General features: G+C 37.1%; 1 protein-coding gene across 1 annotated transcript in view; it reads left to right on the forward strand.

Moving 5' to 3' along the window:
• Positions 1–18,045, forward strand: part of ANTXR2 (ANTXR cell adhesion molecule 2) — a 147,983-nt gene that overhangs the window by 44,250 nt on the left and 85,688 nt on the right. The window contains exon 11 of the mRNA XM_021702234.1: positions 7,739–7,817. Within this exon, the coding sequence (XP_021557909.1) occupies positions 7,739–7,817 (79 nt within the window). The remainder of the gene's footprint in view (positions 1–7,738; positions 7,818–18,045) is intronic.

The following is an 18,045-nucleotide window of genomic DNA, read 5'->3' on the forward strand; positions in this document are numbered from 1 at the left end:
TTTCTTTCTTTCTTTCTTTCTTTCTTTCTTTCTTTCTTTCTTTCTTTCCTTTCTTTCAAGATTTTATTAACTTATTTGACAGAGAGAGAGAGCATAAGCACAGGGAAGGGCCGAGGGAGAGGGAGAAGCAGGTTCCCCACTGAGCAGGGAGCCTGATGTGGGGCTCTATCCCAGGACCCTGAGATCATGGCCTGAGCTGCAGGCTCAATTGACTGAGTCACCCAGGCACCCCTATTGCTTTCTGATTATATCCATAAATGTGATCAGTTCACCTAATCTGTTTTACATCTCCATCCTAAGTATTATATTTAGTTCTGGAAATTATCTTTTAAGAGGAAGAACAATTAATTCGAATACATTGAGGGGTGGCCAAAAAGATGTTGCCAAGTATGGAAATGTTAAATAGGGTGAAATATAAATTACTGAAAAACATATGGTTCAGGTGTGACACATCAGCTGTCTTCAAACATCAGCTCTGTCATGTGAAAGACAGATTTGACTTATTCTTTATTGTTCCAAGGAAAGGAGAAGGAAAGAATGGAAGGTAAAGGGAAGCACATTTCAGTTCAATGTAAGGAAGATCTTTCTAACAATTATTTAGAGAGTGTTTTGGTAACCAGGAGTGTTCAAAGAGGGATAGATATACGATGAGATAGAGGATATCCTTAAATATGTATTTAAATCCTCTTATATACTGTTTCTAAGTGTTATCAGTTTTTTTTGCTATTACTAGGGCATTTGACATTTTTGGATAAAAGGCACTAAAAATTGAGTGATTATTTCCAAGTATATTTTCATTATTTTATTAAAATATGGAAAAACAGCTAAAAAGGGGTTATTTTTGGTGTAATACTGAAAACAACTTACAATACAACTTAAGTGTTATGTGCAGCACATCTCTGAATACAGCTTTTTTTTTTCCTTCTGAGATCTAGCAGTCTTCATATATATTAGTTTACACATATATTGAAATATCTCAAAAATTATTTTATTTAGGAATCCTTTAACCACTTTAAAGAAAATATCCTCAGACAAAACACTAATTTACATATATACTCATCACTCGAAGTTGAATCTTTAAACTCTTCACAAATATGAAGACTTAGAAGTAATTTTTAAAACGGTCTGCAGAGTATTTAATAGTAGCACTTGATTTCAAAATACCTTAAGTCACCACAGTTCTAATAACTTTTTGAGTAGTTGCCAGCTGAATTTTCAGTATGTGCAAATTGGAGGTAAATTATTTATTACTTCTAACAAATGTCTTTCACAATTTTATTTAATTTTTTCATCTTTGTTAATGGATCATAAAATGGCAGTCTTATTGGATATGCATTAAGTCAATAGTAAATGAATACTTTGCAAATAGGCTACTGTGGATCGAAATGTCAACCATATTTCATGGTGTATGAAATTTCTTAGTTCAGAGTAGCTCTGACGTATGGCACTGAGCTATTCTGTTTTGGAACTCTCCTACATCTTTAAACACTAAATAAACTCACTGTGACCATTAGGACTTACGGAATTTTATTTACTTAATTATATATCACAATACTATTTAGTAATTTTTTTGTGTGGAATGAATTTAGTTTTATCACTGTTGAGTACCAATTGACATTGAAATGCACTTAAAGCAATCTTTTTGTTATGGTAAGTTGTTTAGGTTTCTTCTATCCTACCTTTTTTTTTTTAACATGAGCTCTAGGCCCAACATGGGGCTTGAACTCAGGACCCTGAGATCAAGAGTCACATGCTCTAGGAACTGAGCCAGCCAGGCACCCCTCTCCTTCTACTTTGAAAAAATATTATAAGGATGGAATAAAGATTGGATTAAGATATTTGTAAGCAATTCTAAACAATGTAGAACCAATTTACAGAAAAGGATGTTGGTAGTTGTCAGTTCTCAGCCTTCTTCTCTTCCCTGACCACCTCTGCATTATGCACTGTGGGCCAGTCCTGTCTCAGAAGTTTTCCCTTTGTCTTTCATGATTTATATTCTCACTTCCCTGGCTGTTTCTTCTCAGGCTCCTCTTCTTACAGTCTGTTAACTCAATTATCACTTTGTAAATTGCCTGATTTGGGATTCCTGGGATTCCTGACCATAAATGCATCTTCTCTAAGGCTTCCCTTTCCTTATGATGAGTTCCAAATGTCCAGACAAGATCTTTTTCTTAGCTCTAAACCCACTATCCAAAAGTCCACTATCCAAACGTCTGCTGACTCATCTGGATTTTTCATGGGCACATTCAACTTGAAGTTCCCAAGTTAAACTTACGTACTTCTGTTCAAACTCGCTCCTTCTCCTGTGTTTCCTATGCAACTCACTTCACAGCAAGACAGAAACTTTGGTCATCTTTAACGATTTCCTTCCTCCTTACCTTGTACATCCAATTAATGTCCAATCATTTTTATTCTAACTCCTTTATAACTCCCAATTTTCATTTTCACACCACCCTTATTGCCACTATTTCAGTTCAATTAGACTTTGGTTCTTATTTGAAATACACCAAGACATTCGTAATTGGTCTTTCTACTGTAGAATTTACTCTTCCAATCTATGCTCTACCCTGTAAAAAGAAGGATATTTGTAAAACACAGTTATGACAGTATTTCTACATAGTTGAAAAACTCTTAAGACTGATTCTAAATGTCTAAAAGATTGCATCCTGGGTTTTTCATAATCCTTCCCTACTCAGGCCATATAATCTCAGTCTCACACTCTTTGTTGCTGCCATATTGACTATTCTCTGCCTTTCTTACCTTCCAGCCTATCAAATAGCGCTCCTTCCTCTTGGATCGCTTTCTAATCTCTTTTCCTTATTATCTCCTGATCATGCTTTAGGATTCATGTTTGAGTGACTTCCTGCAGGAAACCTTGGTTGATGTCCCCATGGCAAAGCTGAACCGGTAGTGTCTCCCACAACTGGGTCCCCCAGTACCCCTGTGCTTACACCTGTTTTAGATACTATCACACTCTATTGTAATTGTTTATGTGGCTCCCTTTCATTTACGTTTTAATACTGTGTTTTATTTGTTATTGCAACCCTGTTACCAAGTACATCCTAGCTTGGTCTATTGTAGGCAATTTACAAATATTTGTTTAATTAACTAATAATAGAATGATTGAGTGAGTGAATGAACTTATTGGCAAGCATTTATAAACCAATTTAGAGTGCAGTTTTAGGTTTGAGGTGTAAGCACACAGCCCAACATACCTATGATGTTGGGTTTAATCAGATGATGTTTTGTAACAGGAAGGAAATAGCACTGAAAAGTTTTTTTCCACCAACCTGCATGATGTTTATGTACTAGGCAGGTACTGAACAGTTTATCTCTCTATATTTGTATATAGCAGTGAGTAGAATGAAGTTCTTAAAGCCAAAAAGTGTTAGGTAATTATTTAATTGCTGTTGTATATTCTTCTGTATTATCTGTGTTATTTTTTAGCTTGGGTCTAAAAGATTTTATATAAAAAGTACCTTGTTATTCTAAATAATGTTAGAAAAATAGTCAGGTGTTACAATAATGTGAGAATACCTGCTGTGTTCCAGCCACTGTGTTGGATATTTTATGTTTATTATTTTATTAAGCTCTCCTCCCCCAGACAACTCTGAAATAGGTAAAATTATCCCCATTTTACAGATTGAGGGATGCAAGATTGAGAGTGAAGTGACTAGGCTTCAAACCCAGGACTCCTGATTCCTCAACTCCTGGGCTAGATCCTTCCCCATTTATAATTTTAATTGATTCTTAGGATAAATAAAAATGAACTCTCCCAGACGTCTGGGTGGCTCATTCGGTCAAGTGTCTGCCTTCGGCTCAGGTCATGATCCCAGGGTCCTGGGATCGAGTCCCGCATCGGGCTCCTTGCTCAATGGGGAGCCTGCTTCTCCCTCTTCCTCTGCCCCTCCCCCTGCCCGTGCTCTCTCTCTTTCTGACAAGTAAATAAATAAAATCTTTTTAAAAAATGAACTGTCCCCTCACTTCTCACTTCTGTATGGAATTGTGTAAAACCAACATGACTTTCATATATTTTTTTAATCCATAATAAAGTCTCTGTAACTGAGAGTGTGGGTTCTATTGTTAGTAATACACTAACCAGAAATAAGGGTTATATAGGAATGAGCAATCCATAGGTACTAACAGAACTGACGTGAAATATGACAGAAAACATTAAATACATATATCGGAGTTTTGGGGTAACGAGAAAGGTCAGGGTATTAGGTTTCGGTTAGAGGGCAGGGTGGCTTTATCAGTCTGTGTGCCAGGAAAGGAGTAGCATAAGGTTGGGCAAAGGTATCATTCATGGTAGTGCCAGTATCGTACTGATAATTTCAAAAATGTTTTTCTAAAGAAACAACAACATTTAAAAGCAGAAGGAACTTTAATAGCATATTTTTCATGTTCTCTTAGTATTTAGCAAATGACATTCTAGTTAGCCATGAGCAATGTATGAGTATAGCAGAAACTTGGAGGAGTGTTACTCTGCTCTGGCCGATGAGAGAAATTTAAATGTCAGACCCTAATTAATGTATTTATCAAGGATTAAGGAAGTATGGGGTAGAAGTAAAAGCACTTTGACTACAGAGTCAGAGAAGTTCAGTGTTTGGGCAGGGTACCTTTGTAAGCTTGGGTTTCTTCACTTGGAAAGTGGAGAAGATGCTGCTGCCCAGCTCAGTGGGTCTCTGTGCAGGTTAAATGAGAAGATGAGCGCGGTGTGTCTGGCTCATAGGAGGGACTCGAGAAATGCCGTCATTGTCAACTGTTGTTGAGGGCCGTGCTCTGCTCTCAAGAAGGGGAAGATCATCTTGTTTCAGTTGAGTCCACATGTCAAAAGAATCATCATCTCCGTATCTGTGGAGACTTAACTCAGTTTGATGTGACACTAGCCACATTGTACTAGACTGAGATTTGGGGATAGTGCACGGTTGTTTGGTTGCCTACGAGATCTCATCAACATGTATTGCTACTACAGGAAAGGGTGAATTTCTTGTAAGATATAGCTTCTGTTCTTATTCCATTTGGATACACATTAAAATCTTCTTTTTTTCCTTTTTCTCAGTCCGGAAGCATTAAAGTTTTTAATGTTTCCTTCATTAATTAGAGAGCAGCTTTATTTCTGGTGAATTCTAAGCACCACATTATAAACAACTTCAGTCTTATCTACTGAACCCACTAAATTGAATCAGTAATTTACTTGCAACAATCATATATTATTGTGAATTAGATCATCTTACCCCAAACTAAAACCATGCCTACCATGTGGTATGCTTTCTGGTACGTGTTTTAAAATAGAGGAATTGGAAACTAGGAGAGATTATTTTTGGATTCAACTATGCTTCGTCTTCAAAAAAAATAAAACAAAACAAGGCACTCATTCCTGCAGAATAAGCAATTGGGTTGAAGTTTTCTTTCTTAAATAAGCCGCTTGGCATTCTGTGGGGAACTAGTTCAAAAGTTCAAACAAGTTGATGTAAACATCGTAAGTTCTCATTCGTTTCTGGAGATAGCTGAACTTTTTTTTTTTAAACAAAATATTTTGGAGGGAATAATTTACAAGACATGTTTTTAATAGGAGTATTCCTGAATTTTTTTTTTTAAAGATTTTATTTATTTGACAGAGAGAGATACAGCGAGAGAGGGAACACAAGCAGCGGGAGTGGGAGAGTGAGAAGCAGGCTTCCCACGGAGCAGGGAGCCCGATGTGGGGGTCGATCCCAGGACCCTGGGATCATGACCTGAGCCGAAGGCAGACGCTTAACGACTGAGCCACCCAGGCGCCCCAGTATTCCTGAATTTTGAAGAAGAGTTCAGCTCCAAGTTTGCTAGGAGTATCTTTCCTAATAGCTTTGTTCCTGTATGAATCCAAACTAAATATCGCATTGAGAAAAGAAACACATTAAGGACTTTAATTTCAACAAGCCTGTATGGTCTGATGGGAAGACTTCAAAATTAGTTAGAACCCTACCTAGCTTTACCACTTTTGGCAAGGCAATTAGCATTTCTGGGCCTTATGTACCCCATCTGCACAACTGTGAAACTACTACTTACTTTAAGGGTTGTTACGAGGATTAAAGGAGATAATGTCCATAAAATGCTGAGGGTGGTGTCTGGCACAGAGCAGGGACTAAATAATATTTCTCATCTCTCCTCTCTGGTATCATAATTAAAAATTTTACCGGTGGTTTGAGATTGCTTCTCTTTTATCATAACTCTCTGTAACTAGTAGTATTTGGCTTTCAATTCAAGGGATAGAGGAAGAAATCTTTTTTTTTTTTTATGTTTTATTTATTTATTCATGAGAGTCAGAGAGAGAGAGAGAGGCAGAGGCAGAGGGAGAAGCAGGCTCCCCGCTTAGCAGGGACCCCCAACTCGATCCCAGGACCCTGGGATCATGACCTGAGCCGAAGGCAGACGCTTAACCATCTGAGCCACCCAGGCGCCCTGAGAAGAAATCTTCTGAATATAACAAAATTTTACTAATTCAGAGTAATTAGTAATTTACTAATTCAGTAATTCATTAATAGCTAAAAGTTTTTAGCTATTAATTCTTGGAATTTAGAATGTTTTATGAGAATGGGAGTATGGCACTGTATAGAAGCTAGATTACCAAAATGTTACCTACCACTTTCTGCTTTAATGAGTGGATACCTTTCAAATGTTGGCACACTGATTATTATAGGATAATATACTGTGTAAACTATTTTGGAAAACAGCTGTTTTCTTAATATTTAAAAATCTTCTTATCATTTTTTTGCCCTTTTGATATCTTGTTAGAGCTTTTTTTTTTTTTTTTTATTCTTGTTAGAGCTATTTAATAAATAAGTTACCAGGGGTGCCCTGGTGGCTCAGTCGATTAAGCATCCAGACCTTTGGTTTCGGCTCAGGTCACGATCTCAGGGTCGTGAGATCGAGCCCCGCATTGGGCTCAGTGCTGGACATGGAGACTCCTTAAGATTCTTTTTCTCTCCTTCTCCCTCTGCTTCTCCTCCAAAGCTTTGTGCGCACTTGTTCTCTCTCTCTCAAAAATAAAAATAAAAAATAAAAAAAAGTTACCAACTCCTGGCTGACTTATCCCAAATAATTAATTACTAGACTCTGAATTAATGAAATTTTAATTATTAGTGTCTTATAATTTAAAATCATTTTTCCAAAATAAGAGCTGTATTGTAACTCTGATGTGTCTTAGCCATGAAAAAGAATTATCCTTTCTTCTTCTACCTTTGTCAAGATATTTTAATGTCCTGGGACCATCTACAACAAATACCTACAAGTAAATTGAATTAGGTTTTTCTTCAGTTTATTTCTCTTGTATTATTTTCTTTATATTTTACCTTTGAATGGTTTATTATTTCCAATTTTTTATTCTTAATAGTCTTACGAAGATAGTAATATCTGAAGATAGGTAAAATAAGCTAAATAGGATCTAAGGGTTTTTTTTTTTTCTTCTTTTTAGGTTTTTGTGAAAACAGTCTCAGCATTTCTCTTAAGGAATTTTTTAATGTTCCTATTTATGTTAATACTTCTTCAGGAACAAATTAGATCATTTAAGGAATTTGCCTCTGATTAATAAGTAAGGACTGGACCAAAGGAAGAAAGAAAAAAGCTAGAATAACTGATCAAAAGTAGATTTTCTTGATGGTTTTGAATTATATAAGGAAATAAAAATCTCCCACAATCCTCTGGTTTTTAATTTGTTTTTCATTATTATTATTATTTTTTTTTCATTTTCTTTCAGAACTCTTGATGTTTCAGTGAGCTTTAATGGAGGAAAATCTGTCATCTCGAGCTCATTAATAGTCACAGCCACAGAATGTGTAAGTAAAAAGTTTGCATGAAGTTATTTTTTAAAAATGATTCCATCCAGAAATAATTATGGATTGTCAGTGTTGTTGCACGCTATAATAAGGAAGATGCAAACAGTGACACTGGAGACTACCACAAGGAAAACTCTATATAGAATTTATTTTAAATTGTTTCTTTTTTTTAAAGAGATTTTAAAAAGAGATTAAAAAGAGATTTTAAGATAGTATAATCATTAAAATGAGATTAAAAATCATTAAATAAGAGATTTTAAGATAGTATAAATTTTTTTGATATTTATAAAATTCAGAAGTCATATTTAAAATCAAAATTAGGTAGGAGAATGATTTTCAAATGAAGCAGTTTCCTTGAAACATTAAATATCAAAATGGAATGTTTTTTTGTTATGAAGGTTGAATTATTGTGTCTAAGACATTGATTATGTTTTTGAAATTATTAGTGTATTTTAAGGATGACTTCACATTTTTGTCTATTTTAAATGTTGGTGCTTTCTAATGTGAGTAAGTAATTTGATTTTGATAGTTTGATATATCTTAGTTTGGAAATCTGTTTTAGTTGAGATGATTGATTTGTATTACCTAAGATGCCATCATTTAGAATGTAAAGTTCATTGTTAAGACAGTGTTTTCCTTGTAGTTAATTTTTGGGGTTCATGGAAAGTTTTGATATTCATTGTTGAACATGAAAACAGAAAGCACTAAAAGTGACTGATTACATGGCTATTATTTTTATGAGTATATTATCTTTGTAAAAAAGACATTAATCAAAGCAAAAAAAACCACCCCAAATTCTTGCCTTCAAAAGACCAAAATTACAAACCTTCTCACATCTCATGGTTTCATGGCTTTATATTTTGATCTTTAAGTCAGAGAGACATCCTTCCTTCAAAAAACAAAATAACTCAATATTATCTGTATAGAGACAGTTGTCTATCTCATTGTAAGAAAACATTGCAAGGAAAACAGATATCCATAGGGACCTTGCCACTATTGAATTCTCTGGATAACTCTTTATCAACACCTGCCTCTGTTTTGAAAATACGTAGGGTTTTTTGTCTCTTTTTATTTGTAATTCATGTTGCAATTTGCAGGTTTTCTGGTTCTCTCAGGATGTGGTTGGGATTACAAACATTTTGTGGTTATATGGTTTCTCAGTGTTTGGCTCACTGAAATGGCATTCTTACTCCATCCTTCCTCTTGTTCTGCACCTCTAGCCATCTTTTTTAGCCTCTCTTCCATGCAAGCAGGAAAACAAGTTTTTGTATCCCATAACCACTCACAATTTTGGTGTGCAGGGATGCTGAGGTTAAATGGCTCATTTGGAATTTACAAATCATGTACTTTTACGGAAGTCTTCCTAGGTCTTTCTGGTTCTCAGGAGAGCACATTGTGACTCAAGGTAGTTTAAGAGTAAAGTGATTTTTAAAAAAGTAACATGGCTTGTGTCAGAGATGGAGAGAGTGAAGGGGCAAGTTGTAATATTAAGGAAGGGATCAAAGTAATTTTCATTGGAAAGGTGAGATTTGAATAAAGACTTGAGGAAGGTGAGGGAGTGAACCCTGAAGACCACCCAAGGGAAGAGTGTTTTATGCAGCAGGAGCAGCTAGAACAAAGCCTAAGGAGGCACTGTATCTGACAAGTTTAAAGAAAGGCAAGGAGACCGCTTGGCTGGAGTGGAGGTAGCTGGGGAGAGCAAGAGTCTCAAGATGAGTGGAAGGTTATGTAGGGTTTTGCAAGTCATTTTAAGGGTTTGAGTTTTTCTTCTGAGTGAAATGGGGAACCACTGGAAGGTGACATGATATGACTTAATACTTTGAAAAGATCATTCTGGCTACTGTGTAAAAATAGACTTCGCAGGGGGTGCAAATGTGGAAATCTGGAGACCAAGTCCATGGCTATTTCAGTAATCTAGGAGCGGGGAGGATGTCTCCACTAAAGAGACAGCAGTGGAGATGATGAGAAGTGATTGGGTTCGAATAAATTTGAGTAAAGGTGGATAACATGAGATGCGTAGACATATTAGATGTGGGTGTGAGAGAAGGACATTAAAGATAATTCTAAACTTTTCACCTGAGCAACTAGAAGGATGAGTTGTGGTCAGGTAGAGCAGTGTTTAGAAGATGAGGACTTCTGTTTTGGAAATGTTGAGTGAAAGGTGTCTATGTAGCCATCACAGTGGAAAAATCATAAAAACAGTTGTTGAATATACAAGTCTGGAATTCTAGAGAGAGGTCTGGATTGGAGAGACACATTGGGGAGTTGTGTAGAATGAAGTAGTCAATGAAATTCCACATGATTTTTACTGAAAAAAGAAAAAGAAAGTGGCTTTCACGAGCTTAAAGCAGAAGGGAAAGAGTACCAGAGAAAGTTTTTTTTTTTTTAATTGGAGAATAGTTGACATAGTTGTATTAGTTTCTGTTGTACAAGGTAGTGATTTGATATTTATGGACATTTTGAAATTGTAACCACAAAAGTAGTTACCATCTCTCCCTCTACAGAGTTGTTACAATATTGTTAAATATGTTCCTTGTGCTGTACATTACTTCCCTGTGTTTCATATATTATTAAAACTGGAAGATTGTACTTCTTAATCCCTTTCACCAATTTCATCCCTCCCCTCTGGCAACCACCAGTTTGTTTTTGAGAAAGGTTTTGTATTCTTGGAGGAGTCAGGATAAACTGGGTCCTGAAAGGAAAGCAGGATTTAGGCAAGAAGAGAGGAGGGGAAAGCAGATTACAGATAAATAGAAAAACGAAACTGAGAGTAGATATATTTGATTGGAGTGAAAATGGTGGGAGGGAAGCTTGAAAATAGAAAATTTAGACCAGATTATCAGTAGCCTAAAGAAAGAAAACAACCAGATGGAATTTAGAGTTCATCCTATAGGTCTGTGGTTCCTAAACTCCGGTGTACAGAGAAGTCAGGGCTAAAATGAAAAAAGGAAAGAAAATGGATTATATTTTTCATAATGCTAAATTTAGTCAACTTGAAAGGGTTCTTTTATTCTGAAATTTTTCTTTTAAATTTAAATTTAAAATATCTTAATTTTAAAATATCCTTTGGGGCGCCGGGGTGGCATCCAGTTGGTTGGGCGACCCAGTCTTAGTTTTGGCTCAGGTGGTTGTCTCCAGGTCATGGGGTTGAGCCCCACATCAGGCTCTGCGCTCAGTGTGGAGTCAACTTAAGACTCTCCCTCTGCTCCTCCTCCCTGCACTTGCACTCTCTCTCTCAACTAAATGGATGAATCTTAAAAAAATAAAATATCCTTTGATTAAGGAAAGGATAACTGTAATAATTTATTGGGTCTGTTCTTCCTTTCTTTTTTTATCTCTCTTTCCCTCCTTCATCCCTCCCCCCTCTCCCTCTCTCCTTTCTTCCTTGAGGTGAGAGAAATATGTAGTGATAAAGAAAAACTGTGGCAGACAAAGTTAAACAGGTAGGGAAGACCTTATTCAAAGCTATTACAGGGGCACCTGGCTTGAGCATGCTACTCTTGATCTCAGGGTTGTGGGTTGAAGCCCCATGTTGGATATGGAGATTACTTAAAAAGTAAAATCTTTTTTTAAAAAAAATATTACAATAGGGGAGAGAGATTGAACTTGAGACAGCTGGGACAAGGGGGTGGAGGGAGTTGCAGGTCACCTGTATATGCTACTGGGCTTTACTCAAAAGAAAAGTAAACTTTCTCCTATTTTCCTGACAGGAGGTGGTGTTAAAACTTGGAGCTAGGCACCCATGATGTTAGGCCCCTGCCCTTCCACAGAGATTGGGAGATAGGGGTGCCATCTTGTTTGATGATTACATTTCAAAGGGGTAGCTCTCAGGTTGAGAAAGACATTCCCCTTGGGATCTGTAAAATTGGAAAGAAACTTTAAAGGAGATTTATATACATTTCAAAGAGGCAGAGATTTTGCAATTAGAAGTTTTCTAAAGCAGATTCTCTAAAAAAAAGGGGGAGATGGGGAACCTATTACCAGAAAGAAATCTGTCTAAAGTTTAATCAAGCTGAGGGAAAATGTAAGTCCATCTTGGTCAATAGAATAAGTGAAGTGAGTAAGAGATAGCTCAAGAAATGGGAAAACCAGGACACTTACCATATAAAGGAGCCAAAAGAAAATGGAATTCCAATATGAAAAGAAGGCAGCATTAAGTGCTTCAGAGAGGTGAAGGAGAAAAGGTCAGAGGGTCACAGTGACTTTGATGCTTCAGTCCAGATTGATGATTTATAGCCTTCTGTGTAAATTTTATTATTCCACTAATTATTATAAGATAATAAATACTATAATTCACTTTATCGTATTGCTAATAATCATAGTATAATTCATTTTCCCATTAGAATTAGCCATTATTTTGTATTCAAACTTAAATACCTCTAGTGTGTGGAAGTAACATTATCATTTTATAGATATGGAAAGTAATACTGTTGCCATGAGATGCATCTGCTGATGTGTGCGTTAAATCTCTATTCAAAATAAAATAGGATAGTGGGTAGTATTATGATAAATACCCAGGCATTGTATTAAGTGATATTTAGTCTGTCAGGCATATTCAGATACGACGAGATGCAGTTTGTAGTATTACTCATTATAGGATGATGCCTTTGGCTTTCACAGGCATTTGAAACCCAAACAAAATAAAACACCATTACTTTGGCAATTGATTTACCCTTGTGGAAATCCCACAAATAAAGAAGCCCCTCTGTGTGCTCCAAGGGCATCCAGGCTCAGTTCTGCTAGGACCCTTACGTCACTGAGCTGTAATTTCCTGTTTACTTCTGGGCTTTTCTTAGCCGTTTTGAGAGGTTGACAGCAAGGCCTGGGTCTTGCTCATTGCCCTTCTCCCAGTGTCTGGTCCTTAGACAGGGCCTGTGCTCCAAAATTATTTGTTAAATGAATGAATGAAAGTAGCTGTATACCTAGTTTAAAAGTGGGGAAGTGAAGGATTAGATTTAAGAGATTTAAGATAAGAGCCTGAGAAGGGTTTGTATTTAGACAGTTATTTCTCATCATCCATCTCAGAAGATCTCCTCAATGTGTCTCTGCTTAAAAAAAAATAGTGCAAGATATCTTTTTTTTTCCCCCTTGGAACTACTGTTCTTCTGACTCTTTTGACATAACAGTATCCAGAATATGTTTTCTGAGCATGTATTAAGTGCCAGACACTGTGCTAAGCACTGTACATGCGCCAAGCACTTTATGACTTCATTTAACACACACAACTCGAGGAGGCTATTCCTATAACCTTAATTTTGCCGATGAGGAACAGAGAGCCACCTCCCATCTCTAGTGCACATTTATGCAGACACGTTAGAAGGTGCTTCTTCTGTTGGGCAGACCCAGCTCTCAACAGGGTGACTGGCTTGATGAGAAAGAACATCGACTGACTGCAGCCCTCACTGCCCCTAACAGGGGGGACTTGGAGCCTGGAGGCTCTGGAGGTTCAATTACCTGCTCAGTTTCACAGTCAAGTAAATGTTAGAATTGAGAACTGAATCCAAGTCTGTCCTCCCCCCTGGCCTGAACACTTGTGCAATCTGCCATTTGTAACCTCTTAATTTGATTTATATAAAACACAGGTTGGCAATTTTTTCTGTAAAGGTCAGATAATAAATATTTCAGGGTTTGAGGGCTACACAGTTTCTTTCTTTTTTTTTTTTTTTTTTAAAGATTTTATTTATTTATTTGACAGAGAGAGACACAGTGAGAGAGGGAACATAAGCAGGGGGAGTGGGGGAGGGAGAAGCAGGCTTCCCGCCGAGCAGGGAGCCCCTCGATCCCAGGATCCTGGGATCATGACCTGAGCCGAAGGCAGACGCTTAACGACTGAGCCACCCAGGCGCCTGAGGGCTACACAGTTTCTGTCACAACTACTCAACTCTGCCATTATAAACATTATGTAAACAAATGGGCGTGGCTGCATTCAACAAAGCTGTGTACCCTGAAATTTGAATTTTATGTAACATACTCTTCTTTTGATTTTTTTCAGCTATGTAGTAATGTAAAAAAAAAAAAAAATCTTAGCTTGCCAGGGGTCTTATGAAACAGATGAGCTGATTTGGCCTTTGGGACATAGTTTGCTAATTCCTAATAGCGAATCTTCCAAAAGAATCCAGAAAATGAAACCATCACTCACTCTGTGACTTTTTTCTTCCCCTAACTCTAAGTCCATAGAAAAAAAATTGTGGAGACCCATTTCCCCTTTTCCACATTTCTCTTTTTCGATTGTGGTTGCTGTGATGAATTATTTTCTAGGTAGATTATGACAGTTTTGAAATTTTTTGAATGATTCTTTCCCATAGTTATGTGAGTTTTAAAATTTTTGAGTTATTCCTCTTTCTCAGGGTTATTTTGCAAGTACAGTAGTGACTGATTTGTTTTTATACTTCTATGATTCTCTTAGCTAGAATTTCAGTTACATGGGGCAGAATGAAGTTTTTGATTAGAAAACTTGTTTTTAATGAAGAAAAGGAAATTAGATGCAGACCAAGTTCAAAAAATTATTGTGTCCAGGATGACTACAGAATATATTTTCTCTACCCTAACGTCAAGCTCAAGGTTTTGGTATGTCTTCAGTTAACCCTTAAAAGAGTTCTGGCTTCATAGCTTGAACCATCATCTGGATAGTAAGTCTCAAACTGGACTCCTCAGCTAACTTGCACAATCTACTCCTCATAGACATCTGAGAATGCCATTTTTTCAAAACTATGGTTAGAAAGATTCAGTCCAACAAATGGCCATTTGAAAGGTCATCCAACAAACGGACATTAATCCGTTGTAACAGATGGCCAATTCTCTCTACCATTTTACAGAAATTTGTGTTTCAGACCTTCTCGCTAGCTTCTTCAGGTGCTAGTCCCCTCAAACTCTGTGTTCCAGCCACCATTGTCTTTCTCTTGTCCTTGCAAGAGGCCACTAATTTTGCCTCACTTTCTCCCTGGGCTGGCTTTCTTTCTTTCTCTTTCTTTCTTTCTTTCTTTCTTTCTTTCTTTCTTTCTTTTTCTTTCTTTTTAAAGATTTTATTTATTTATTTGAGAGAGAGAGACAGAGATAGAGACAGAGATAGTGAGAGAGAGCACGAGCAGGGAGGAGAGGGAGAAGCAGGCTTCCTGCTGAGCAGGGAGCCCGATGTGGGACTCTATCCCAGGACTCCGGGATCATGACCTGAGCCGAATGCAGATGCTCAAACGACTGAGCCACCAGGTGCCCTTCCCCGGGCTTTCTTACTTCCTCAGAGCCCCCGACCAGGTTAGTTGCCTCCCACTTCCTCACATTTGTGGTTATTCGCTCAGGGTTTTGTCTCTCCAGCTAACCCGTGGACTTCATGTAGACTTGTCCAACTTTGTAACTTTGGTACCTACTTAACTGCCTAGAATTTAAAGGGAGTCATACTAACCAGAATGAGAGGCTTTTAGTTTCTGCCCATGACACAGATCGATGTGTAATCATGGCTAGTTTCTTTTGACTCTTAAGTCTGCAGTTTGCAGCCTGCTATCTGCTCATAGGACTGAAGTCTATGTGGTTGACCTTTCCTTAATTTGTTTATAAAGCTATGTGAACAATGAAATGATTTCCCTTTCAAGATTGAAGTCTTTCATGCTCTAATAATGGCTTTGGCAAATGAAAACAACGGAAGTGGGAAAGCCTGAATTTGTATCTAGTTAACTGAGCTCATGTCTGGGACTAGGGGTATCCAGGGACTGTGTCTCATACACTTATGACAAGGTTGAGTTGCATGACATTCTTGCTTCTTCTGCCCTGTTGCATGATTTTCTTTGCTTCCTCTGCCCTGTTTTTCATCACACTTAGCTAAAATATGATAAAGATTAGGTCCACAGGTCTTTAGAAAGTGTGTATTTTTTTTTTTTTTAATTTTATTGAAGATGAACCAACCTTTGGAGTCAGTTGATGTGATAATATTGCCATAATAAATGTATATTTACATCTGGATGTGCATAGTATTTTATTAATATTCCTAATAGAGTCATTGTTTTGGAGGAAAAATCAAGAATTTTAACTGCCTATCATGGCGAGCCCATCTACTTTATATTCTGTCAATATGATTTTCTGCATTTCCGGCTAATGACACATCCATAGAAAGAAAAAAAAGTAACCACTACATTTTTAACAGATTGATATCCTCTAGTTGAATGTTCCTATTTCTGAACACAGTGTTTGAATTCTAAGAAAGGAGGAAACCAAGTGTTCATAGAACCTTTTTGAAAACTGTATAGCACAGACAAATGGTGAGCCATTTCCATGAGGGCTGTGACTAGATCCTAATGTGGGAAAGGACTGGTAGGGAATGCTGTATTTGTTCTGTGCATAAACAGTCAAATTGGGGATATCTCATATAAGAGGCAGGATCATGAGTTTATGCATTTGATAGCATTTCTCCTGTAGGGTATCACACTTTTCTATGTATTTCTTTGACATTCTTTTGCCATTCTTTTAAAATAACTAATTCTCAGGGCAGCATAAACCATAAAACATTCATTACTTTCAGAAATTTTCAACAGAAGATTAAGAATCAACTACACATGAACAATTAAAGCTATCCTTTGATTTCTGATTTTGTCATATTCCCGTTTGCCTAGATTTTAGAGCTTAGCATAATCAAGGCTGTAGAGAGTTACATGATTTGTTAATTAATGTTTAGAATTCTGTGTAGAAAGATGCCCTTTGAGTTTTTCTTAAGTGGCTTGATGTATGTTCTGAGTTGTTTTCTTTGGTTTTAAGGACAGAGAACTTATTTGCCTGGAAATTTTCTGTAAAGTATTGATATTCTCTCTCTCTCTCCTTTTCTCTTTCTCTTTCTCCCCCCCCCCCTCTCTTTCACACACAGACACAGACACACAGACACACAGACACACACACACACACACAGAAGTTTCTGTGTGCCAGACATTAATTTAGACATTTAAGATACATTAATAATGAAATGTTGAACTCACATTTTTATTCTACCAAACTCCACAACAGGAAGTTGTTACATGAATTCATGTCTTTTTATTTCTTCTATTTTAAGTTAATTCTTTATGGTGAATATCATGTCATAGCCTCTTCTAGTGCCTTAAGAATGGTCACATAGTGAATGGTAGTACTCAGTGAAGATAGCTGTGCATGTCAAGTTTCCATCGTTATTCTTGTTGTCTTCTGAAAGATAAGATAAATAAAATGATCAAAGACTCTAAGTGATGATACTTTGGTGGTGCCAGTTTTGGTGAGTTTGCAACCTTTTATCAGCTGTATAAATACCTTGCTTGTTCCCTCTTCCATTCAGATGCAAAATCAGAAATCAAAGGATAGCTTTAATTGTTCATGTGTAGTTGATTCTTAATCTTCTGTTGAAAATTTCTGAAAGTAATGAATGTTTTATGGTTTATGCTGCCCTGAGAATTAGTTATTTTAAAAACAGATTTATTAAAACTGAAAGACTGCTAGTAATCGCTAGCTATAAAAATGGAGTTGTTTGGGGATGGTTTCCACACTGCTCTATGCTAATCTTTTTTTTCCCTTTCATTGTGATAATAACAGATGATATGGGGAAAGGATACACATGTCAAGATTTTTCTGATTAGCTGAACCAAGTGTATTTTGCTAGCACTTCCTTGCCACGTCTTTTGAAAACTACCTTCTCTTCTGTTCTCAGTTGTTTACATGTAACTGTTTACATAAAGATTATTACTCGTTTTGTGCGTATGTCATTATGTATTGCATTTTATTTATTTTTTTTAAAGATTTATTTATTTATTTTGGGGGGAGGAGCAAAGGGAGAGAGAGTCTTTTGTTTTTGTTTTTTTTAATTTTTATTTATTTATTTTTTTAAGATTTTATTTATTTATTTGACAGAGAGAGAGATAGCGAGAGCAGGAACACAAGCAGGGGGAGTGGGAGAGGGAGAAGCAGGCTTCCCGCTGAGCAGGGCGCCCGATGTGGGACTTGATCCCAGGACCCTGGGATGATGACCTGAGCCGAAGGCAGACGCTTAATGACTGAGCCACCCAGGCGCCCGGGAGAGAGAGTCTTAAGCAGACTCTGCACTGAGCTTGGAGCCCTATGTGGGGCTCGATCTCACCACCCTGAGGTCATGACCTGAGCCTGAAACCAAGGGAGTCGGACCCTTAACCAACTGCACCCACAGGCGCCTCGTATTGCACTTTATAAAATGTTCTGACTGAATGCTACTCTACCATTGTCACTTAAACATCCGAAAGTCTCTCAG

This window comes from Neomonachus schauinslandi, chromosome 2 (genome assembly GCF_002201575.2).
Source record: "Neomonachus schauinslandi chromosome 2, ASM220157v2, whole genome shotgun sequence".
NCBI lineage: Eukaryota > Metazoa > Chordata > Mammalia > Carnivora > Phocidae > Neomonachus > Neomonachus schauinslandi.